This window comes from Carcharhinus amblyrhynchos, chromosome 27 (genome assembly GCF_965287045.1).
Source record: "Carcharhinus amblyrhynchos chromosome 27, sCarAmb.v2.hapA, whole genome shotgun sequence".
Lineage (NCBI taxonomy): Eukaryota > Metazoa > Chordata > Chondrichthyes > Carcharhiniformes > Carcharhinidae > Carcharhinus > Carcharhinus amblyrhynchos.
Genome location: NC_137350.1, coordinates 41,189,539 through 41,214,283, shown reverse-complemented (window position 1 = coordinate 41,214,283; position 24,745 = coordinate 41,189,539). Strand labels below are relative to the sequence as shown.

The window sequence follows — 24,745 nt, the reverse complement described above, 5'->3', positions numbered from 1 at the left end:
CACCCACCGAAAACTCCTCCCACCGAAAACTCCTCCCACCGAAAACTCCAAAACTGAGAACTCGACCCACCGAAAACTCCTCCCACTAAACCACCTCCCACTGAAAACTCCACTCACCAGAAACTCCACTCACTGAAACTCCTCCCACCAGAACACCTCCCAATGAAATCTCCACCCACCAAAAACTCCACACACTGAAAACTCCATCTAATGAAAATTCCACCCGCCTAAAACTCCAAAACTGAAAACTCCACCCACTAAAAACTCCACCCACCAAAAAGTCCACCCACTGAAAACTCCTCCCACCAAAACACCTCCCACTGAAATCTCCACCCACCACAAACTCCTCCCACCAAAAACTCCACACATTGAAAACTCCACCCACCAAAAACTCCTCCCACCAACAGCATTCAATAATCTCCTACCACTGATGTAAGGCTCACAGGCCTGTAATTTCCTAGACGGTCTCTTCTGCGCTTCTTAAAGAGGAGCAATGTTAGCTAATCTCCAATCGTCTGGTACCTTGCCCATGGCTAAAGAGGATACAAAGATTTTGCCCAAGGTCTCAGCAACTTCTTCCCTTGTCTCTCTCAGTATTCTGGGATAGACCCTATCTGGCCCTGGGAACTTGTCCACCTTAGTGTTTTTCAAAACCTCCAATATCTCCTCCCTTTTTATCTCAATGTCCTAAAATGTCAGCATCCTCCTTTCTACACTCACCATAGTCTTCTCCTTTGTGAATATTGATGTAAAGTACCCATTAAGGACCCCACCCACCTCATCTGGCTCCACACACAAACTCCCTCTAATGTCCTTGAGTGGACCTACCCATTTCTTAGCTACCCTCTTTCTCCATATGTACACATAAAAAACCTTAGAATTCTCTTTAATCCAGCCTGCCAACAACATTTCATGGCCCCTTTTTGCCCTCCCAGGTTCCTGTTTAAGTTCTTTCCTGCTCTCTTTGTACTCCTCAAGAGCGTTATATATTTTCAATGTCCTGAAATTTATGTATGCCTCCTTTTTCTTTCTCACTAAGCTCACAATCTCTCTTGTCATCCAGGGTTCCCGATCCTGCCATCTTTATCCTTTAGTTTTACAGGGAAATACTTGTACTGGATTGTTAACAACTGAATTTAAAAGATTCCCATATATCGGATGTCAATATATCCTCCAGCAGCCACTCCCAGTCAACATTCCCGAGTTCCTGCCTAACACTGTCGTAGTTAGCCTTCCCCTGATTTAGTACTTTCACTCTGGGACTACTTCTATTGTTTTCTACGAGTACCTTGAAACTTATAGAATTGTGATCACTTCCCAAAATGGTCCCCCACTGAGACATCAATCACATGTCAAGGTTCATTTCCCAGAACCAGGTCTAAGATAGCCCCTTCCCGAGTTGGACTATCTACATATTGCCTCAAGAAGCGCTCTTGGACACACTGAACAAACTCTACCCCGTTAAAACTACTGGCACTAAAAGAATCCCAGTCTATGTTGGGGAAGTTAAAATTGTCCATCACAACAACCCTGTTGCTTTTACATAATCATAGAGGTTTACAGCAAGGAAACAGGCCTTTCAGTCCAACTTATCCATGCTGCCCAGTTTTTACCACAAAGCTAGTCCCATTTGTCTGCATTAGATCGATATCCCTCCATACCCGTCAAACTGTCTAAATGATTTTTAAAAGACAAAATTGTACCCTCCTCTACTACTGCCTCTGGCAGCTCGTTCCAGACACTCACCACCGTCTGAGTGAAAAAATTGCCCCTTTGGACTCTTTCGTATCTCTCCCCTCTCACCGTAAACCTATGCCCTCTAGTTTTACATTCCCTTATGTTTAGGAAAAAATATTGATTATCTACTTTATCCATGCCCTGCATGGATCTATAAGACCACCTCCAAGCCTCCTATGCTCCAAGGAAAAAGTCCCAGTCTATCCAGCCTCTCCTTATAACTCAAACCATCAAGTCCTAATAGCATTCCAGTAATCTTTTCTGCACTGTTTCCAGCTTAATAATATCCTTTCTATAATAGAGTGATCAGAACTGTACACAGTAATCCATGTGTGACCTTACCAATGTCTTGCACAACTTCAACAAGCTGTCCCAACTCCTGTATTCAATGTTCTGACAATGAGACCAAGCATTCTAAATGCCTTCTTCCCCACTCTGTCCACCTGTGACTCCACTTCTAAGGAGCTAAGAACCTGTACTCCTAGATCTCTTTGTTCTATAACTCTCTCCAACGCCCTACCATTAACTGAGTAAGTTCTGCCCTGGTTCAATCTATGAAAATGCATCATCTTGCATTTATGTAAATTAAACTCCATTTACCATTCGTCAGCCCACTGGCCCAATTAATCAAGATCCCATTGCAATCCTAGATTACCATCTTCACTGTCCACTATGCCACCAATCTTGATGTCATCTGCAAACTTACTAACCATGCCTACTAAATTCTCATTCAAATTATTAACATAAATAACAAACGACAGTGGACCCAGCACTGATCCCTGAGGCACATCACCGGTCACAGGTCTCCAGTTTGAAAAACAACCCTCTGCAACAACCCTCTCTCTTCTGTCGGCAATTCAATTTTGCATCCAGTTGCCCAGTTATATCCAGCTGAATCCCGTGAGATTGAACCTTATGCAATACCTTGTCAAAGACCTTGCTAAAGTCCATTAGGATAACTTCGACTGCCCTCATATACCCTTCTTGGTTAACCCCTAATCAGTCCTTGTGTCTCTAAATGCCTGTAGATCCTGTCTCCTAGAACAACTTATCCACTACAAATGTTAAACTCATCTGTCTGTAGATCCCAGGCTTTTCTCTGCAGCCCTTTTTAAACAAAGGCACAACATTTGCCACCCTCCAATCTTCAGGCACCTCACCTGTAGCTGTCGATGACTCAAGTATCTCTGCTGGGGGTCCCGCGATTTCCTCCCCAGCTTCCCACAATGTCCTGGGATACACTTCATCAGGTCCTGGGGATTTATCTATCTTAATGTGCTTTAAGACTTCCAGTATCTCCTTCTCTGTAATATGTACACTCCTCAAGACATCACTATTTATTTCCCCGAGTTCCCTAACATCCACGCCCTTCTCGACAGTAAATACCAATGAGAAATATTAATTTAGAATCTCACCCATCTCTTGTAGATTTGCATATAGATGACATTGTTGATTCTTAACAGGTCCTACTTTCTCCCTAGTTACTCTTGCCCTTTATGTACTTGTAGAAGCTCTTCCCATAAACTGCTGACATATCAGTTCCTCCACTTTACGCTGGCTATAGGGGGCTCTGTAGTACAAGCCCAACAGTTTGATTGCACTGCTCCTGTTCCTGGGCCTATATAGCCTCACTGCATGATCCTACCGAAGTGTCCTCCTTCTGTTTAGCTGTGACATTCTCCTTAATCAGTAAAGCAACACCCCCAGCTCTTCTGTCACCCTTTCTATCTTGCGTGAAGCATTTATGCATCTCCATGCTTAACTATTTTTCTTTCATTAGAAAGACAGGAAGGTTCAGACATGTATGTCAGTCCCCGATGAGCAGCGTAAGGAGTAATTTACTTTGCTTTCCCTACTTCAGGGAAGAATCAGATTATACTGCGTACTACTTTAGGTGAATTTAGACTTCTACTGGCACATTTGGAAGGCAATTAGATCCCAGTATCAGCTCTTGAATTCAACTGTCGAATGAGAATGAACAGCATTGAAGTCCCATTTTAAGATATACAAAGGCATCATTAGCATTTTAATTATTTTTAATAACTAACATTTTTTGGTCTTTCAGGATCTTTTAAAATATTATTTAGTCCCAATGGTCCTAATTCTCCTTGTATGGAAATTTTCCCAGTCTTCTGCCATAACTTCAATGGAAGCAGCAGGAAATATGGAAATTCAGGCCCTGTGTAATGGAAATTTAGTTAAAGTTGGAGTGCAGAAAAGTGACCTTTGTCTTTCACCCAATATTTACCATATATTGAGAATTTCATATCAAGGAATAGTTCCTTGTTATTCTCCACATCCTTATAGGAAACCGTGCACGTGTAATCTCCTGACATGAACTTGTCAAAGGATTTCAGTAGAAGGCTTCCTGTCTCTGATATCCTCACATAAGGTTCCCCTGAAATGGAACACATAAAACCTACTGTTAGCAAAGGGTCAAACAGTCTTTCCCTTTATTCCTTTGAATGGAAATTTAGTTGGGTTACCAGGGTTAGGGTTAGTTTTCAAATACATCTCCTCAGTTCTACCCTCCTCAACACAGAGAATTTACATCTTACTTGTGGAACAACACAGTTCTTAGCTACAGGGTGCCAAGTAAACTTGTATACAATGCAAGTGAAAGTTAAAGGAGAGTAGTGAGGTAGGATCTTCTGACTCCTGTACATTTCAGGTGTGACGAAAAAGCGTGAGGTAACACACCTGGAGAGGACAAACAAGGTAAAAGATTGCACTATGAATGTTAAGGCCCTGGATAGTACAGAGAGGCCTTGAAGTGCATATCCACAGATCACTGAAGATGGCAGGGAAGGTAGAAGAGGTGATTGAGAAGGTGTTAAGACCCAGACCAGAAAATCCAAGGTATTTTGCGAAGTTAGCCTAGATTCTAAAGTTTACATTTGATTTTGACAGTGATGAGCATTAGGTGTTTAATTCCAGGTATGATTCAAGTGACCCACTGGGAAGTTTTTATTAAACAAAGTTTGTTTAATAACACAGAATATAACACGAAGAATTAGCATAACTTTTACCAATTACATGTCTTAAACATGACATGAAGCTGTATAAGGCTCTGGTCAGGTCACATTTAGAATAATATTGTGAGCAATTTTGGGCCCCCTATCTAAGGAATAATGTGCTGGCCTTGGAGGGGATCCAGAGGAGGTACATGAGAATGATCCCGGGAATGAAAAGCTTGACATATGAGAGGTGTTTGAGGACTCTGGGTCTGTACTCGATGGAGTTTAGAAGGATGAGGGAAAACTTATTGAAACTTACAGAATACAGAAAGGTCTGGATGCAGTGGATGTGGGGAAGATGTTTCCATTAGTAGGATAGACCAGGATCCAAGGGCATAGCTTCAGAGTAAAAGGACGACCCTTTAGAACTGAGGAGAGGAGGAATTTCTTCAGCCAGAGGGCGGTGAATCTATGGAATTCATTACCAGAAGGTTCTGGAGGGCAGATTACTGAGTGTTTTTAAGATAGAGATAGATAGGTTCTTGACTGATATGGGAATCAAAGCTTAAGGGAAAAAGGCAGGATAATGGGGTTGAGAAACATATCAGCCATGGTTGAATGGCAGAGCAGACTCAATGGGCTGAATGGCCTAACTCTGCTGATATCTTATGGTCTGCTGACACAGTATAATTCTTAACAGATAGACAACTTTGTTGTTCCAATTTAAAAGCAATGCCCCATAGGCATAAGAACATAAGAAATAGGAGCAGGAGTAGGCCATCCAGCCCTTCGAGCCTGCCCCGCCATTCAATAAGATCATGGCTGATCTGTCGCTGCTCAGTTCCACTTACATACACCTGTCTTTAGAATTAGTTAGCCTACTAGCCTATAAGAGGCCCAAGAATCCTACAGACACCTCAGGAGACAGTCACCAAAGAAAATAATTTTTATAAAAACATTTAAGTGAACATGGAACTGAAAAAAAGCTGCAAGCCATGGTTTACTCCCCTCTCATCTGAACTCACATTGGATTCATTGTCAGAATTCCATGTTGATCCTGTATCCCTCCACAACCACAACTCACAACCTGTTGAGGTGCATCTGGGTAATTAACAAATGAGGTTGACAGACCAATTTGCCTTGGTTCGGCCACCAACCTCTGTCGGCACAATGTGTGCGGTAACAAAGCTGCAGGGTGAAGTGTGTGCTGTATCCGGATTGGATGGTTCAGTGTGTAATCCCCGATCAATCAGTGCATTGTGTGCAGGATCCAGATTGGGCAGTGAATTGTCCAGATCAGACACTGCAGTGAGTGTAGTTTTTGGGTGAATATATGATGTATCAAATTATACAAAATTTGCTGCATCCAGAACCGATGGTTCAGCGTGCTGTATCCGGATTGGATGGTTCAGCGTGGTGTATCCGGATTGGATGGTTCTGTGTGCTGTATCTGGATTGGATGGTTCAATGTGCTGCATCCGGATTGGATGGTTGTGTGCTGTATCCGGACTGGATGGTACAGTGTGTGGAATCTGGATTGGATGGTTCAGCGTGCTGCATCCGGATTGGATGGTACAGTGTGTAGTATCTGGATTGGATGGTTCAGCGTGGTGTATCCAGATTGGATGGTTCAGTGTGCTGTATCTGGATTGGATGGTTCAGCGTGGTGTATCCAGATTGGATGGTTCAGCGTGCTGTATCCGGATTGGATGGTTCAGCGTGGTGTATCCAGATTGGATGGTTCAGCGTGGTGTATCCAGATTGGATGGTTCAGTGTGCTGTATCTGGATTGGATGGTTCAGTGTGCTGTATCCGGATTGGAAGGTTCAGCATGCTGTATCCGGATTGGATGGTTCAGCGTGCTGTATCTGGATTGGATGGTTCAGTGTGCTGTATCCGGATTGGATGGTTCAGTGTGCTGCATCCGGATTGGATGGTTCAGTGTGCTGTATCTGGATTGGATGGTTCAGCGTGCTGTATTCGGATTGGATGGTTCAGCGTGCTGTATCCGGATTGGATAGTTCAGCGTGCTGTATCTGGATTGGATGGTTCAGCGTGCTGTATCCGGATTGGATGGTTCAGTGTGCTGTATCTGGATTGGATGGTTCAGCGTGCTGTATCCAGATTGGATAGAATATAGAAAAACTACAGCACAAACAGGCCCTTCAGCCCACAAGTTGCACCAAACATATCCCTACCAATTAGACTTATCTATAACCCTCGACCTTACTAAGTCCCATGTACTTATTCAGAGTCTCTTAAAAGACGCTATCAAATCTGCCTCCACCACCACCGCTGGCAGCCGATTCCACGCACCCAACACCCTCTGAGTGAAAAACTTACTCCTGACTGCAGTATGCTACAGTGCAGAGGGACCTGGGGGTCCTTGGGCATGAGTCACAAAAACCCAGCCTGCAGGTGCAGCAGGTGATCAGGAAGGCAAATGGGATGCTGGCCTTCATAGCGAGGGGGATTGAATATAAAAGCAGGGAGGTCTTGCTGCAATTGTACAGGGCACTGGTGAGGCCGCAGCTGGAGTACTGTGTGCAGTTTTGGTCGCCGCACTTGTGCAAGGATATTTTGGCCTTGGAGGGAGTGCAGAGGAGGTTCACTAGGCTGATAGCGGAGATGAGAGGGTTGAACTATGAAGAGAGGCTGAGTGGACTGGGTCTGTACTCATTGGAGTTTAGAAGGATGAGGGGGGATCTTATAGAGACGTATAAGATAATGAAGGGGATGGATAGGGTAGAGGTAGAGAGATTCTTCCCGCTCAGAAAGGACAGCAGGACTAGAGGGCACAGCCTCAAGATAAGGGGGGGGCAGTTTAGAACGGAGTTGAGGAGGAACTTCTTCACTCAATGGGTGGTGAATCTCTGGAATTCTCTGCCCATTGAAGTGGTGGAGGCTGCCTTGCTAAATATATTTAAGAGACGGGTGGATAGGTTTTTGGTAGGCAAGGGAATTAAGGGTTATGGGGAGAAAGCGGGAAAGTGGAACTGAGCCACTTCAGATCAGCCATGATCTTATTGAATGGCGGGGCAGGCTCGAAGGGCGAGATGGCCCACTCCTGCTTCTATTTCTTATGTTCTGATATCTCCTCTGTACCTACTCCCCAGCACCTTAAACCTGTGTCCTCTTGTGGCAGCCATTTCAGCCCTGGGAAAAAAAGCCTCTGAGAATCCACTCGATCAATACCTCTCAACATATACACATCTATCAGGTCACCTCTCATCCTTCGTCTCTCTCAGGAGAAAAGACCGAGCTCTCTCAACCTATCTCATAAGGCATGCCACCTAATCCAGGCAACATCCTTGTAACTCTCCTCCGCACCCTTTCTATGGCTTCTACATCCTTCCCACAATGAGGCGACCAAACTGAGCACAGTACCCCAAGTGGGGCCTGGCCAGGGTCTTATACAGCTGCAGCATTATCTCCCAACTCCTAAACTCAATTCCTTGATTGATGAAGGCCAATACGTTATATGCCTTCTTAACCACAGCCTCTACCTGTGACGCCAATTTGAGCGTCCTATGAACCCGGATCCCAAGATCCTTCTGATTTTCCACACTACTAAGAGTCTTACCCTTAATATTATGAGATGAAATTGCTGGGCCTCTAACAGAAATATTTGTCTCTTCGTTGGACACAGGTGAGGTGCCAGCGGATTGGAGGATAGCAAATATGGTCTCGTTATTTAAGAAGGGTAGCAAGGATAACCCGGATAATTATAGGCCGGTGAGCTTGATGTCCATAGTACGGAAATTGTTGGAGAAGATTATTAGAGACAGGATATATGCACATTTAGAACTGTATAATCTCATTTGCGATCGACAGCATGGTTTTGTATGAGGGAGGTCATGCCTCACAAATTTAGTTGAGTTTTTTGAGGAGGTGACCAAAACGATTGACGAGGGAAGGGCCGTGGATGTTGTCTATATGGATTTTAGTAAAGCGTTTGACAAAGTCCCTCATGGCAGGCTGGTACAAAAGTTTAAATCTCATGGGATAAAAGGTGAGCTAGCTAAATGGGTGGAGAACTGGCTTGGCCATAGAAGACAGAGGGTAGCAGTGGAAGGGTCTTTTTCCGTTTGGAGGTCTGTAACTAGCAGTGTCCCGCAGGGCTCTGTACTGGGACCTCTGCTGTTTGAGATATATGGAAATGATTTGGAAGAAGGTGTTGCTGGTATGATCAGTAAGTCTGCGGACGACAAAGATTGCTGGACTTGTGGATAGTGATGAATATTGTCAGAGAATACAGCAGGATGTAGATAGGCTAGAAAACTGGGCAGAGAAATGGCAGATGGAATTTAATCGAGATAAATGTGAAGTGATGCATTTTGGTAGATCTAATGTAGGGGGGAGCTGTACAATAAATGGTAGAACCATCAGGAGTACAGACACACAGAGGGTCCTGGGTATGCAAGTCCACAGATCCTTAAAGGTGGCAGACAGGTGGAGAGGGTGGTGAAGAAGGCATATGGCATGCTTGCCTTTATTGGATGGGGCATAGAGTATAAAAATTGGCATATGATGTTGCAGTTATATAGAACGTTGGTTAGGCCACATTTGGAATACCGTGTTCAGTTTTGGTCGCCACGCTACCAAAAGGACATGGAGGCTTTGGAGGGAGTACAGAAAAGGTTTACCAGGATGTTGTCTGGTATGGAGGATCTTAGCTATGAGGAGAGATTGGGTAAACTAGAGTTGTTCTCCCTGGAAAGAAGGGGGATGAGGGGCGACCTAATAGAGATGTATAAAATTATGAAGGGCATAGATAGGGTGAACAGTGGGAAGCTTTTTCCCAGGTCGGAGGTGACAAACACAAGGGGTCACAAGTTCAAGGTGGGGGGGGGGGGGCAAGTTTCAACACAGATGTCAGGGGAACGTATTTTACACAGGGGGTGGTGGGGGCCTGGAATGCACTGCCAAGCAAGGTGGTCGAGGCAGACACGCTGGGATCGTTTAAGACTTATCTTGATTGCCACATGAACAGACTGAGAATAGAGGGATACAAATGAATGGTCTAGTTGAGCTCATGAGCGCCGCAGGCTTGGAGGGCTGAAGGGCCTGTTCCTGTGCTATATTGTTCTTTGTTTTGTATTATATTCCGTCATCCCATTTGACCTGCCAAAATGAACCACCAGACACCTATCTGGGTTGAAGTCCACCTGCCACTTCTCCGCCCAGTCTTGCATCCTATCTATGTCTCGTTGCAACTTCTGACATCCCTCCAAACTATCCACAACACCTCCAACCTTCGTGTCATCGGCAAACTTACCAATCCATCCCTCCACTTCCTCATCCAGGTCATTTATAAAAATCACAAAGAGCAAGGGTCCCAGAACAGATTCCTGGGGCACTCCACTGGTGACCAACCTCCAAGCAGAAAAAGACCCATCTACAACCACTCTCTGCCTTCTGTGGGCAAGCCAGTTCTGGATCCACAAAGCAATGACCCCTTGGATCCCATGCCCCCTCACTTTCTCAATAAGTCTTGCATGGGGGACTTTATCAAATGCCTTGCAGAAGTCCATATAAACCACATCTACCGTTCTTTCTTCGTCAATGTGTTTAGTCGCATCTTCAAAAAATTCAACCAGGCTCGTGAGGCATGATCTGCCTTTGACAAAACCGTGCTGACTATTTTTGATCATACTATACCTCTCCAAATGTTCATAAATCCTGTCTCTCAGTATCTTCTCCATCAACTTACCAACCACTCAGGTTAGACTCATTGGTCGATAATTTCCTGGGTTATCTCTTCTCCCTTTCTTGAATAGAGGAACCATATCTGCAATCCTCCAATCCTCTGAAACCTCTCCTGTCTACATCAATGACGCAAAGATCATTGCCAGAGGCCCTGCAATCTCTTCCCTCGCCTCCCACAGTAACCTGGGGTACATCCCATCCGGTCCCGGCGACTTATCTATCTTTATGTTTTTCAAAAGCTCTGGATAGTTTGGATAGTTCAGTGTGCTGTATTCGGATTGGATGGTTTAGTGTGCTGTATTCGGATTGGATGGTTCAGTGTGCTGTATCCGGATTGGATGGTTCAGTGTGCTGTATGCGGATTGGATGGTTCAGTGTGCTGTATCCGGATTGGATGGTTCAGTGTGCTGTATCACGATTGGATGGCTCAATGTGCTGTATCCGGATTGGATAGTTCAGAGTGCTGTATCCGGATTGGATGGTTCAGTATACTATATCTGGATTGGGTGGTTCAGTGTGCTGTACCACAATTGGATGGTTCAGTGAGCTGTATTGGGATTGGATGGTTCAGCATGGTGTATCCTGATTGGATGGTTCAGTGTACTGTATCCGGATTGGATGGTTCAGTGTGCTGTATCTGGACTGGATGGTTCAGTGTGCTGTATCCGGATTGGATGGTTCAGTTTACTGTATCCGGATTGGATGGTACAGTGTGCTGTACCACAATTGGATGGTTCAGTGAGCTGTATTGGGATTGGATAGTTCAGTGTGCTGTATCCAGACTGGATGGTTCAGCGTACTGTATCCGGATTGATGGTTCAGTGTGCTGTATCCGGATTGATGGTTCAGTGTGCTGTATCCGGATGGATGGTTCAGTGCGCTGTATCCGGATTGGATGGTTCAGTGCGCTGTACCCGGATTGGATGGTTCAGTGCGCTGTACCACGATTGGATGGTTCAGTGTGCTCTGTCCGGACTGGATGGTTCAGCGTGCTGTATCCGGATTGGATGGTTCAGCGTACTGTATCCGGATTGGATGGTTCAGTGTGCTGTATCCCGATTGGAAGGTTCAGTGTGCTGTATCCAGATTGAATAGAACATAGAACACTACAGCACAAACAGGTCTTTCAGCGCCGATCACATCAACACCTACCAATCTATAGACCTATCTATAACCCCCAATCCCATTAAACCCCATATACTCATCCAGAAGTCTTTTAAAAGACCCCAGCGAGTTCGCCTCCACCACCACTGACGGCAGCCGATTCCATTCACTCACCACCCTCTGAGTGAAAAACTTACCCGTAACATCACTTCTGTACTTTCCTCCCCGCACCTTAAATCTGTGTCCTCTCGTAGCGACCATTTCAACCCGGGGAAATAGCCTCTGAGAATCCACCCTATCTATTCCTCTCAACATTTGATAAACCTCTATCAAGTCGCCTCTCAACCTTCGTCTCTCCAGGGAAAAGAGTCCCAGCTCCCTCAACCTAACTTCATAAGGCATGCCTCCCGGTCCAGGCAACATCCTTGTAAATCTCCTCTGTACCCTTTCAATAGCTTCTACGTCTTTCCTATAGTGAGGCGACCAGAACTGCGCACAGTACTCCAAATGAGGCCTGACAAGGGTCTTATAAAGTTGCAGCATTACCTCCCGATTCCTAAACTCGATCCCTCGATTAATGAAGGCCAGTACACCATATGCCTTCTTGACCACATCCTCCACCTGCGAGGCCGATTTAAGAGTCCTGTGGACCCGGACCCCAAGATCCTTCTGCTCTTCAACACTACTAAGACTCCTGCCCTTGATAGTGTACTCGTTCATCCCGTTGGTTCTGCCAAAATGGACGACTACACATTTATCCGCGTTGAAGTCCATCTGCCACTTCTCCGCCCAGTCCTGCATCCTATTTATGTCCTGCTGCAACTTTTGACATCCTTCCAGACCATCCACAACACCACCGACCTTCGTGTCATCAGCGAACTTACTTACCCATCCCTCCACTTCCTCATCTAGGTCATTTATGAAAATGACAAACAGCAAGGGTCCTAGAACAGATCCCTGGGGCACTCCACTGGTGACCGACCTCCATGCTGAAAAAGACCCATCCACAACCACTCTCTGCCTTCTGCAGGCAAGCCAGTTCTGGATCCACAAGGCCAAAGGCCCTTGGATCCCATGCCCTCTCACCTTCTCAAGAAGTCTTGCATGGGGGACCTTATCAAACGCCTTGCTGAAGTCCATGTACACCACGTCCACTGCACTTCCTTCGTCAATGTGTTCAGTCACATTATCGAAGAACTCAACTAGGCTCGTAAGGCATGACCTGCCCTTGACAAATCCATGCTGACTATTTCTGATCATGTCAAACCTCTCCAAATGCTCGTAAATCTTGTCCCTCAGAAGCCTCTCCATCAGCTTACCAACCACTGAGGTCAGACTCACCGGTCGATAATTTCCCGGGCTATCTCTGTTCCCTTTCTTGAAAATAGGAACTACATCCGCAATCCTCCAATCTTCCGGAACCTCTCCCGTCTCCAATGACGACGCAAAGATCATCGCCAGGGGCTCTGCAATCACTTCCCTCACCTCCCACAGTATCCTGGGGTACATCCCATCTGGTCCCGGCTACTTATCTATCTTGATAGAATTCAAAAGTTCTGACACATCCTCCTCCTTAATATCCACATACTCAATCTTTTCCATCTGCTGCAAATCCGTAGCAAAATCTCCCAGATCAGCTTCTACCGTGAATACTGAGGCAAAGTACTCATTAAGCACCTCTGCCATTTCTTCTGGATCCACACAGACCTTTCCCCCTTCACCTTTTATAGGTCCTATCCCTTCTCTTCTCATCCTTTTACCTTTCACATATTTATAGAAGGCCTTGGGATTCTCCTTAATCTTACCCACCAAAGTCTTCTCATGACCCCTTCTGGCTCTCCTAATTTCCCTTTTAAGCTCCTTTCTACAGTCCTTGTACTCCTCAAGATCCTTAACATCTCCTAGTTCCCTGAACCTTTTGTACACCTTCCTTTTCCTCCTGACTAGGTTCAACACAGCCTTCGTGCACCACGGTTCCCGCGACCTACCAAAACCCCCTTGTCTCATCGGAACGTTGTCATGCAGAGCTCCAGACAAACATTCCTTGAATATCCGCCACCTTCCTTCGGTACTTTTCCCTAAGAACGCCTCCTTCCAGTTTATTTGTCCAAGTAACTTCCTGACTTCTTCATATCTCCCCTTACTCCAGACAAACACCTTCCTAGCCTGCCTGATCCTATCTCGTTCCAATGCAATTGTGAAGGAGATAGAATTATGGTCACCATTCCCAAGATGCTCTCCTACCGAGAGATCCATCACCTGCCCTGGTTCATTCGCCAGTACCAGGTCAAGTACAGCCTCTCCCTCGTAGGCTTATCCACGTACTGTGTCAGGAAACCTTCCTGAACACACCTAACAAACTCCTCCCCATCCAAACCCCTTACCCTAGGGATATTCCAGTCAATGTTTGGGAAATTGAAGTCTCCCATCACGACAACTCTGTTATTACTACATCTCTCCAGAATCTGTTTCCCTATCTGCACCTCAACTTCCCTGTCACTATTGGGCGGCCTATAGAAAACACCCAGCAAAGTTTTTGACCCTTTGCTGTTCGTAACTTCCGCCCACAGAGACTCTGTAGATAGTCCCTCCACGGCATCCTCCTTCTCTGCAGCCATGACACTGTCCCTGATCAACAGTGCCACTCCACCACCTCTTCTGCCACTCTCCCTGTCCTTCCTGAAGCATCTGAAACCTGGCACCTGAAGTACCCAGTCCTGTCCCTGAGACATCCCTCTCATACTGCCTGCAGTCCTCCCCTACCTGGGAGCTAACCTCCTCGGTCCCAGTCTCCCCATCACAATTCCCTCCCCCCATCCTTTCTAGTTTAAAGTCCCCCCGGTAGCCTTAGCCAGTCTACCCGCCAAGATATTAGTCCCCCTGGGATTTAAGTGCCACCTGTCTTTACTGTACAGGTCCCACCTGCCCCTAAAGAGGTCCCAGTGATCTAGGAACCGAAATCCCTGCCCTCTGCACCAGTCCCACAGCCACGCATTCAGCCTCCACCTCATTCCATTTCTTCCCTCATTCTCCCGTGGCACAGGCAGCAATCCTGAGATTACTACCTTCGCTTTTCTCTTCCTCAGCTGCCTACCCAGTTCCCTATAGTCCCTTTTCACGATTGCCTCCCCCTTCTTATGTAGAACATAAGAAATAGGAGCAGGAGTAGGTCATCTAGCCCTTCGAGCCTGCCCCGCCATTCAATAAGATCATGGCTGATCTGAAGTGGCTCAGTTCCACTTTCCCGCTTTCTCCCCATAACCCTTAATCCTGTTGCCTATCAAAAACCTATTTACCCGCGTCTTAAATATATCTAGCAAGGTAGCCTCCACCACTTCAACGGGCAGAGAATTCCAGAGATTCACCACCCTTTGAGTGAAGAAGTTCCTCCTCAACTCTGTTCTAAACTGCCCCCCCTTTATCTTGAGGCTGTGCCCTCTAGTCCTACTGTCCTTTCTGAGCGGAAAGAGCCTCTCCACCTCTATCCTATCCATCCCATTCATCATCTTATACGTCTCAATGAGATCTCCCCTCATTCTTCTAAACTCTAACGAGTACAAGCCCAGTCGCTTCAGCCTCTCCTCATAGCTCAACCCCCTCAACTCCGGTATCAGCCTAGTGAACCTCCTTTGCACTCCCTCCAAGGCCAAAATATCCTTGCGCAAGTGCGGCGACCAAAACTGCACACAGTACTCCAGCTGCGGCCTCACCAGTGCCCTGTACAGTTGCAGCAAGACCTCCCTGCTTTTATATTCAATCCCCCTCGCTATGAAGGCCAGCATCCCACTTGCCTTCCTGACCACCTGCTGCACCTGTAGGCTGGGTTTTTGTGACTCATGCACAAGGACCCCTAGGTCCCTCTGCACCGTAGCATGCTGCAGCTTTTCGCCATGTAAGTAGTAGTCCTTCCTACTGTTGTTCCTACCAAAGTGGATAACCTCACACTTGCCAACATTGTATTCCATCTGCCAGGTCCTCGCCCACTCGCTCAGCCTATCTAGATTCCTCTGCAGACTTTCCACACCCTCCGCACAATTTGCCGTTCCACTTATCTTTGTGTCATCGGCAAATTTCGACACCTTACACTCGGTTCCCTCCTCCAGATCATCTATATAAATGGTAAATAGCTGAGGCCCCAGCACCGATCCCTGGGGCACTCCACTAGTCACCAACCGCCAATCCGAACAGCACCCATTGACACCCACTCTCTGCCTCCTATTTGACAGCCAATCCCCTATCCACGCTAACACCTTACCCCCAACTCCATGCCCCCTAAACTTCTGTAACAACCTCTTGTGCGGCACCTTATCAAACGCCTTCTGAAAATCGAGAAACACCACATCCACCGATTCCCCTCCATCCACCGCACTAGTCACATCCTCATAGAATTCTAATAAATTCGTCAGACACAACTTCCCCTTAACGAATCCGTGCTGCGTCTGCTTTTTTGAGGGTGAGAATCCGGTCGTTGTGGTACATGTGGGTGCCGGCGACGTAAGCAAAATGCGGACTGAGGATCTGGGGAGGGAGTATGAGAAGCTGGGAATGGAATTAAAAAGTAGAACCGACAAGGTGATTATCTCTGGGCTACTGCCTGAACCGAGTGCAGACGGGCATAGGGTTGACAGGATTAAGGAAGTGAATGGGTGGCTCAGGGATTGGTGTGGGAGGAATGGGTTTGAATTTATGGGGCATTGGCACCAGTATTGGGGTAGGTGGGACCTGTTCGGGCGGGATGGGGTTGGTCTGAACCGTGCTGGGAACAGAGTGCTGGCGAATCGAGTAAACAGGACTGTAGGCAGGGCTTTAAACTAATTGGGGGGGGGGAGGGTGCGAGGGTAGGTGACCTTACGAGGTCTAAAGTTAAGGAGAGGGTACAGGTAAGGGAAGAGGCCGAGGATGTCCCAATAATAGAGGGAGTAGGGGGCGTGAGTATGGTTGGTGGCGTTACAGCAAATAGGGTCCAGGTGAAGGCTGGGATGAAAGTGCTTTATCTGAATGCACGAAGCATTCGGAATAAAGTGGATGAGCTGGTGGCGCAGATCGACACAAATGGATACGATCTGGTGGCCATTACAGAGACGTGGCTGCAGGGTGACAGGGACTGGGAGCTGAATGTACAGGGCTATCAAGTGTTTAGGAAGGATAGGCAGGAGGGAAAAGGGGGAGGCGTAGCTCTGCTAATTAAGGATAGCATCACGGTGGTAGCAAGGGATGATATTGGAGCCAAGGAGCAGAGGGTGGAATCGTTGTGGGTGGAGATTAGGAACAGCAAAGGGAGGAAGACGCTGGTGGGTGTCGTCTATAGGCCCCCGAATAATGATCTGGAGGTGGGGCGGGCTGTTAACGCGCAAATAAGTGCGGCGTGCAGGAATGGGACGGCAGTAGTTATGGGGGATTTCAATCTGCATATTGATTGGTCGACCCATGTTGGATGCGGGGGGCTCGAGGAGGAGTTCTTGGAATGCTGCCGGGATAGTTTCCTCGAACAGTGTGTGTTGGAGCCGACGAGGGAGCGAGCTATCTTGGATCTGGTGCTATGTAATGAGGCGGGTAGAATTAGGGACCTTGCGGTGAAGGATCCTCTTGGGGAGAGTGATCATTGTATGGTGCAGTTTCTGGTGCAGATGGAGGAGGAGAAAGTGGGTTCCCGGACACGCGTACTTTGTTTGAATAGAGGGGAGTATGGTAGGATGAGAGAAGAATTGGCGAATGTGGACTGGGGGAGCGCGTTGGAGGGAGGGTCTGCTGAGGAGCAGTGGAGGATCTTTAAGGAGATCTTTCTTGGTGCTCAGCGGAAATTTATTCCGATGGTCAAAAAGGACCGTAGGAGGAGAGGTAATAAGCCGTGGATAACAAAGGAGGTGAAGGAAAGTGTTAAATTAAAAGCGGAGGAATTTAGAGCAGCTAAGAGTAGTGGGCGAGACGAGGATTGGGAGAGGTTTAAATGTCAACAAAGATTGACAAAGAAGTTGATAAAGAAGGGTAGGAGAAACTATGAAGCTGGGCTAGCGCTTAATATAAAAAAGGATAGCAAGAGTTTTTATAAATATATAAAAAGGAAGAGGCTGGCTAGGGTGAACGTTGGTCCTTTAGAGGATGAGAAAGGGGACCTAGTGGTAGGGGATGGGGATATGGCTAAGGTATTGAATAACTTATTTGTTTCTGTCTTCACGGAGGAGGACGTGAATAATTTGCCGGGTGTTAGCGATGGAAAGGTGGTATGACTGGAGGGTCTTAATGACATTACTGTTACTAGAGAGACGGTGCTCGACAGACTGGAGGGGCTGATTGTGGACAAGTCCCCAGGACCGGATGGAATGCATCTGAGGGTTCTGAAAGAAATGGCGGAGGTGATAGTGGATGCCTTGGTGGTTATTTTCCAGACGTCGCTGGATTCCGGGGAAGTGCCGGATGATTGGAAAACGGCTAATGTTACACCGTTGTTTAAGAAGGGTGCCAGGCAAAAGGCGGGGAATTATAGGCTGGTTAGTTTAACGTCTGTGGTAGGTAAAATGTTAGAATCTGTCATTAAGGAGGAAATTGCAAGGCATCTTGAAGGGAATTGCTTGATAGAGCAGACGCAGCACGGTTTCATTAAAGGGAAGTCGTGTCTGACAAATTTACTGGAGTTCTATGAGGATGTGTCTAGGGCAGTGGATAGAGGAGAGCCGGTGGATGTGGTCTTTCTAGATTTTCAGAAGGCGTTTGACAAAGTACCTCACAAGAGGTTATTGCAGAAGGTCGAGGGACATGGAGTTGGGGGTAGGGTGTTAGCGTGGATAGAGGATTGGTTGTCAAATAGGAGGCAGAGAGTGGGGGTCAATGGGTGCTATTCGGATTGGCGGATGGTGACTAGTGGAGTGCCCCAGGGGTCGGTGCTGGGGCCTCAGCTTTTTACCATTTATATAGATGATCTGGAGGAGGGAACCGAGTGTATGGTGTTGAAATTTGCTGATGACACCAAGATTGGGGGAACGGCAAATTGTGCGGAGGGTGTGGAGAGTCTGCAGAAGGATCTAGATAGGCTGGGTGAATGGGCCAGGAAGTGGCAAATGGAATTTAATGTTGGCAAGTGTGAGGTGGTCCACTTTGGTAGGAATAATGGTAGGAAGGACTATTACTTACGGGGCGAAAAACTGCAGCAAGCGACGGTGCAGAGGGACCTCGGGGTCCTTGTGCATGCGTCGCAAAAACCCAGCTTGCAGGTGCAGCAGGTGGTCAGGAAGGCGAATGGGATGCTGGCCTTCATCGCGAGGGGGATTGAATATAAAAGTAGGGAGGTCTTGCTGCAGCTGTATAGGGCATTGGTGAGGCCGCAGCTGGAGTACTGTGTGCAGTTTTGGGCGCCGCACCTGCGCAAAGATATTTTGGCCTTGGAGGGAGTGCAGAGGAGGTTTACTAGGCTAATACCGGAGTTGAGGGGGTTGAGCTATGAGGAGAGGCTGAATAAACTAGGCTTGTACTCGTTAGAGTTTAGAAGAATGAGGGGAGATCTCATTGAGACGTATAAGATGATGAATGGGATGGATAAGATAGAGGTGGAGAGACTCTTCCCGCTCAAAAAAGACAGTAGGACTAGGGGGCACAGCCTCAAGATAAAGGGGGGGCGGTTTAGAACGGAGTTGAGGAGGAACTTCTTCACTCAAAGGGTGGTGAATCTCTGGAATTCTCTGCCCGTTGAAGTGGTGGAGGCTGCCTCGCTAAATATTTTTAAGATGCGGGTTGATGGGTTTTGATAAGAAAGGGGATTAAGGGTTATGGGGAGAGGGCGGGAATGTGGAACTGAGCCGCGACAGATCAGCCATGATCTTATTGAATGGCGGGGCAGGCTCGAAGGGCTGGATGGCCTACTCCTGCTCCTATTTCTTATGTTCTTATTAAACAATTCTTCTCAAGATGTCTCGCTATTTTCTCTTTGATTATGGATTCAAGCACTTTTCCTACAACAGACGTTAAACTAACTTGCCTATAATTCCCTGCCTTTTGCCTGCTACCCTTTTTAAACAGCGGCGTAACATTAGCCGTTTTCCAATCTTCCGGCACCTTCCCAGAATCCAGCGAGGTTTGGAAAATAATCACCAAGGCATCCACTATCACCTCTGCCATTTCCTTCAGAACCCTTGGATGCATTCCATCCGGTCCTGGGGACTTGTCTACCATCAGTCCCTCTAGTCTGTCGAGCACTGCCTCTCTAGTAACAATGATCTCATTCAGGCCCTCCACTCCTACCACCTTTCCATCGTTAACACCTGGCAAACTATTCGCGTCCTCCTCCGTGAAGACCGAAGTAAAAAAATTATTCAAGGCCTCAGCCATTTCCTCATCCCCCGCCACTAAATCCCCCCTCTCATCCTCTAAGGGTCCAACATTCACCCTAGCCAGCCTCCTCCTTTCTATATATTTATAAAAACTCTTACTATCCTTTTTTATATTTGCACTAGCCTAGATTCATAGTCTATCCTTCCTTTCTTTATCAACTTCTTCGTCATTCTTTGTCGATATTTAAACCTCTCCCAATCCTCTTCTCGCCCACTACTTTTAACCACTCTCAACGCATCAGCTTTTAATTTAATACTCTCCTTTATCTCCTTCGTTATCCACGGCTGATTATCTCTTCTCCTACGGTCCTTCTTTACCATCGGAATAAATTTCTGCTGAGCACCAAGAAAGATCTCCTTAAAGATCCTCCACTGTTCCTCAGCAGACCTACCGACCAATCTGCGCCCCCAATCTACATTCGCCAATTCCTCTCTCATCCTATCGTACTCCCCTCTGTTCAAACAAAGGACACAGGTCTGGGATCCTACTTTCTCCTCCTCCATCTGCATCAGAAACGCCACCATACAATGATCACTCTTCCCAAGAGGATCCTTCACAACAAGGTCCCTAATTCTACCTGCCTCATTACATAACACCAGATCTAAGATAGCTCGCTCCCTCGTCGGCTCCAACACACACTGTTCAAGGAAACTATCCTGGCAGCATGCCAAGAACTCTTCTTCAAGCCCACTGCGTCCAACATAGGTCGACCAATCAATATGTAGATTGAAATCCCCCATAATTATCGCTGCTCCATTCCCGCATGCAGCATTTATTTGCGCTTTTATAGCCTGACCCACCTCCAAGTCATTATTTGTTCGGTGTGCTGGCTCCAGATTGGATGGTTCAGTATACTGTATTTGGATTGCATGGTTCAGTGAGCTGTATTGGGATTGGATAGTTCAGTGCGCTATTGTGATTGGATGGTTTAGTGTGCTGTATCCGGACTGGATGGTTCAGTGTTCTGTATCCAGATTGGATAGTTCAGTGTGCTGTATCCCAATTGGAGGGTTCAGTGTCCTGTATCGGATTGGATAGTTCAGTGTGCTGTATCCGGACTGGATGGTTCAGTATGCTGTATCTGGATTGGATGGTTCAGTGTGCTGTACCACAATTGGATGGTTCAGTGAGCTGTATTGGGATTGGATAGTTCAGGGTGCTATATTGGGATTGGATGGTTCAGTGTGCTGTGTCCGGATTGGATGGTTCAGCATGGTGTATCCTGGTTGGAAGGTTCAGTGTGCTGTATCCAGACTGGATGGTTCAGCGTGCTATATCTGGATTGGATGGTTCAGTGTGCTGTATCCGGACTGGATGGTTCAGCGTGCTGTATCCGGATTAGATGGTTCAGTGTGCTGTATCCGGATTGGATGGTTCAGTGTGCTGCATCCGGATTGGATGGTTCAGTGTGCTGTACCAGGATTGGATGGTTCAGCATGGTGTATCCGGATTGGATGGCTCAGTATGCTGTATCTGGACTGGATGGTTCAGTGTGCTGTACCAGGATTGGATGGTTCAGCATGGTGTATCCGGATTGGATGGCTCAGTATGCTGTATCCAGATTAGATGGTTCAGTGTGCTGTATCCGGATTAGATGGTTCAGTGTGCTATATTCAGATTGGATGGTTCAGCGTGCTGTATCTGGATTGTAGCATAGAAAGCATTCTTTCTGCTTGTATCACAGCTTGGTATGGCTTCTGCTCTGACCAAGTCCACAAGGAACTGCAAAGGGTCGTGTACAAAGTCCACATAGACCAGCCTTTCATCCACTGACTCTGTCTACGCTTGCCACCGCCTCAGAAAAGCAGCCAGGATAATCAAGGACCCCACACACCCTGGACATTCTTCCATCGTGAAAAAAATATAATAGTCTGAGATTACATATCAGCCAACTCAAAGACAGCTTCTTCCCTGCTGCGATCAGGCTTTTGACTGGACCTACCTCATATTAAGTCGATCTTTCTCTACACCCTAGCTATGACTGAACCCTCTCCTTTCATTCTCTATGTACGGTATGCTTTGTCTGTATAACGCACAAGAGGCAATACTTTTCACTATATACTAATACATATGACAATAATCAAATCAAATAAAGATGACTTACATATAGTTTGCATAATACATACTGAATGACCCATGGTTCCCACATACAATTTATGATGGATGTATGGCGGCACTGTTTTCACAAAGGAACAATCTTTTGTCTTCTAGATCCAGGTCCCTGTATCACTGCTACTTTGTAAGTGCAGGCGTAAAACATATATCTGATACATAAGCCAGCATTCTAATCACTTACCGAAGGGCCAGTGTTCTGAAACATAGAAAATAGGAGTAGGAGGCCATTCAGCCCCTTAAAGCACGCTCTACCATTCATTATGATCACGGCTGAACATACAACTCAATAGTCTGATCCTATCTTCCTCCCATATCCTTTGATCCCCTTTGGCCCAAATGCTGTATCTAACTCTTTCTTGAAAATATAGAATGTTTTGGCCTGAACTACTTTCTGTAGTGGTGAATTCTCAGACTGTCACCCTTGGTTCTGGATACTCCCACCATTGAGAACATCTTGTATCTTCCCTTTCTAGTCCTATTAGAATGTTATAGGTTCCTATGAGATCCCCCCTCATTCTTCTGAATTCCAGTGAATATAACACTAACCAATTTCTCCTCATACATCAGTCCTGTCAACCCCGGAATCAGTCTGGTAAACCTTCTCTGCACTCCCTCCAGAGCAAAAACATCTTTCCTCAGTTAAGGAGACCAAAACTGCACACAATATTCCAGGTGTAGCCTCACCAAAGCCCTGTCTAATTGCATCAAATATCCCTGCTTCTGTACTCGAATCCTCTTGTTATGAAGGCCAACATACCATTTGTCTTTTTTATTGCCTGCAGCACCACTGAACATGCACTGCATGAACAGTGGGGGGTTTTTATAAACCTAGGACTGATTAATCTTTAACATTCACACAAATCTCACATTCCAAATCACGGCCCCTCCCTACAGGCTAGGGCCATTTATCACAAAAATACCTCTTTACTGCTGCTCTAGGTGAGAATAATTACCTCAAAAACAATTAGTGAATTTTTGAAATTATGGCAGAAGAGTGGATTGATGTAATGCAACATGTAGTGATGTCATGGCATTGTGTAGGATTGTGATTCTCTTAGTGTACAGTGCACCCTATAGAATATGATTTTCCACAACATGTGGAACAAGTACTATTCAAACTGGTGATATGAGCTAGCATGTCCATATATGGAGAAAAGAATGTGCAAGCTGCCTCTTGTAACTGCTATTTACCTGAAAGGATTGATAGGTGCTATACTATGAATTTGTATGAAAATTGCTATTTGTATTAACACAAATTTTATGTGTTGTAAATAAATGACTCAAATTTTCTTTCAGATGATAAAATTTTGTTCCACACCACCGCTGAGTTTTATAAGTCAGCTGCATTTACTTCATTAAAAGAGATGGTAACAGGAAGCTTGTGCCTGAACTCCGTGTAATTATGTTTTAAAATATAACCTTCTGGCAATATTGTTATCATATCTCAGAAGCATTAAGTGCAGAACATTAGAATTAGTGATAAATTATAAACCAAACCTTTCAAAAAATAATTGTTAATAATACCATCACATAAACCCTCTGCACTGGTGGTTCTCCAGTGTGATACCTAGGTCACTGCTAACCCACATGGTACTGCAGGTGGCCCATGGACTGGTCCAAAATGCAGGTCACTGAAGGGCAATGTCTTGGCCAAGACCATATAAGGGACCAGGCCAAAAACCTCACCCCACCATTCCTGAGACATTACACAACCTGACTGGATCCCACATGCATAGCATGAGTTGTCAAAAGTACAAGCAACAACAACGTAGTTTCATAAGAAAGATTTATATTCCTGAGGATTTGATTAATATAGATGAAAGATAAATATTAATTTCTCAGAAAACTACTGTGATGATTTTATAATTCTTTGGAATATTTCAGATGAATAAGTTCCCTTGCAGTATTGTTTATAATAAAATGTATATACTTGTGTTTCTTGCATGGATTCGAGAGGACTGGTTGTCAAATAGGAGGCAGAGAGTGGGGGTCAATGGGTGCTATTCGGATTGGCAGATGGTGACTAGTGGAGTGCCCCAGGGGTCGGTGCTGGGGCCTCAGCTTTTTACCATTTATATAGATGATCTGGAGGAGGGAACCGAGTGTAGGGTGTCGAAATTTGCTGATGACACCAAAATTGGTGGAAAGGCAAATTGTGCGGAGGGTGGGGAGAGTCTACAGAAGGATCTAGATAGGCTGGGCGAATGGGCCAGGAAATGGCAAATGGAATTTAATGTTGGCAAGTGCGAGGTGGTCCACTTTGGTAGGAAGAATGGTAGGAAGGACTATTACTTACGTGGAGAAAAACTGCAGCAGGCGACGGTGCAGAGGGACCTCGGGGTCCTTGTGCATGCGTCGCAAAAACCCAGCTTGCAGGTGCAGCAGGTGGTCAGGAAGGCGAATGGGATGCTGGCCTTCATCTCGAGGGGGATTGAATATAAAAGTAGGGAGGTCTTGCTGCGGCTGTATAGGGCATTGGTGAGGCCGCAGCTGGAGTACTGTGTGCAGTTTTGGGCGCCATACTTACGCAAGGATATTTTGGCCTTGGAGGGAGTGCAGAGGAGGTTTACTAGGCTGATGCCGGAGTTGAGGGGGTTGAGCTATGAGGAGAGGCTGAATAGATTAGGCTTGTACTCGTTAGAGTTTAGAAGAATGAGGGGAGATCTCATTGAGACGTATAAGATGATGAATGGGATGGATAGGATAGAGGTGGAGAGACTCTTCCCGCTCAGAAAGGATAGTAGGACTAGGGGGCATAGCCTCAAGATAAAGGGGGGGCGGTTTAGAACAGAGTTGAGGAG

General features: G+C 46.2%; 1 protein-coding gene across 5 annotated transcripts in view; it reads right to left on the bottom strand.

The window, feature by feature from the left end:
* LOC145359200 (zona pellucida-binding protein 2-like) overlaps positions 1–24,745 on the bottom strand; it is a 105,757-nt gene that overhangs the window by 47,668 nt on the left and 33,344 nt on the right. For 4 of the 5 annotated variants that reach the window (XM_080213670.1, XM_080213667.1, XM_080213665.1 and 1 more), the window contains one exon: positions 3,986–4,135. The exons of the other annotated variant lie outside the window; for it this stretch is intronic. In XM_080213670.1, the coding sequence (XP_080069796.1) occupies positions 3,986–4,135 (150 nt within the window). The remainder of the gene's footprint in view (positions 1–3,985; positions 4,136–24,745) is intronic. 5 annotated transcript variants of the gene reach the window in all.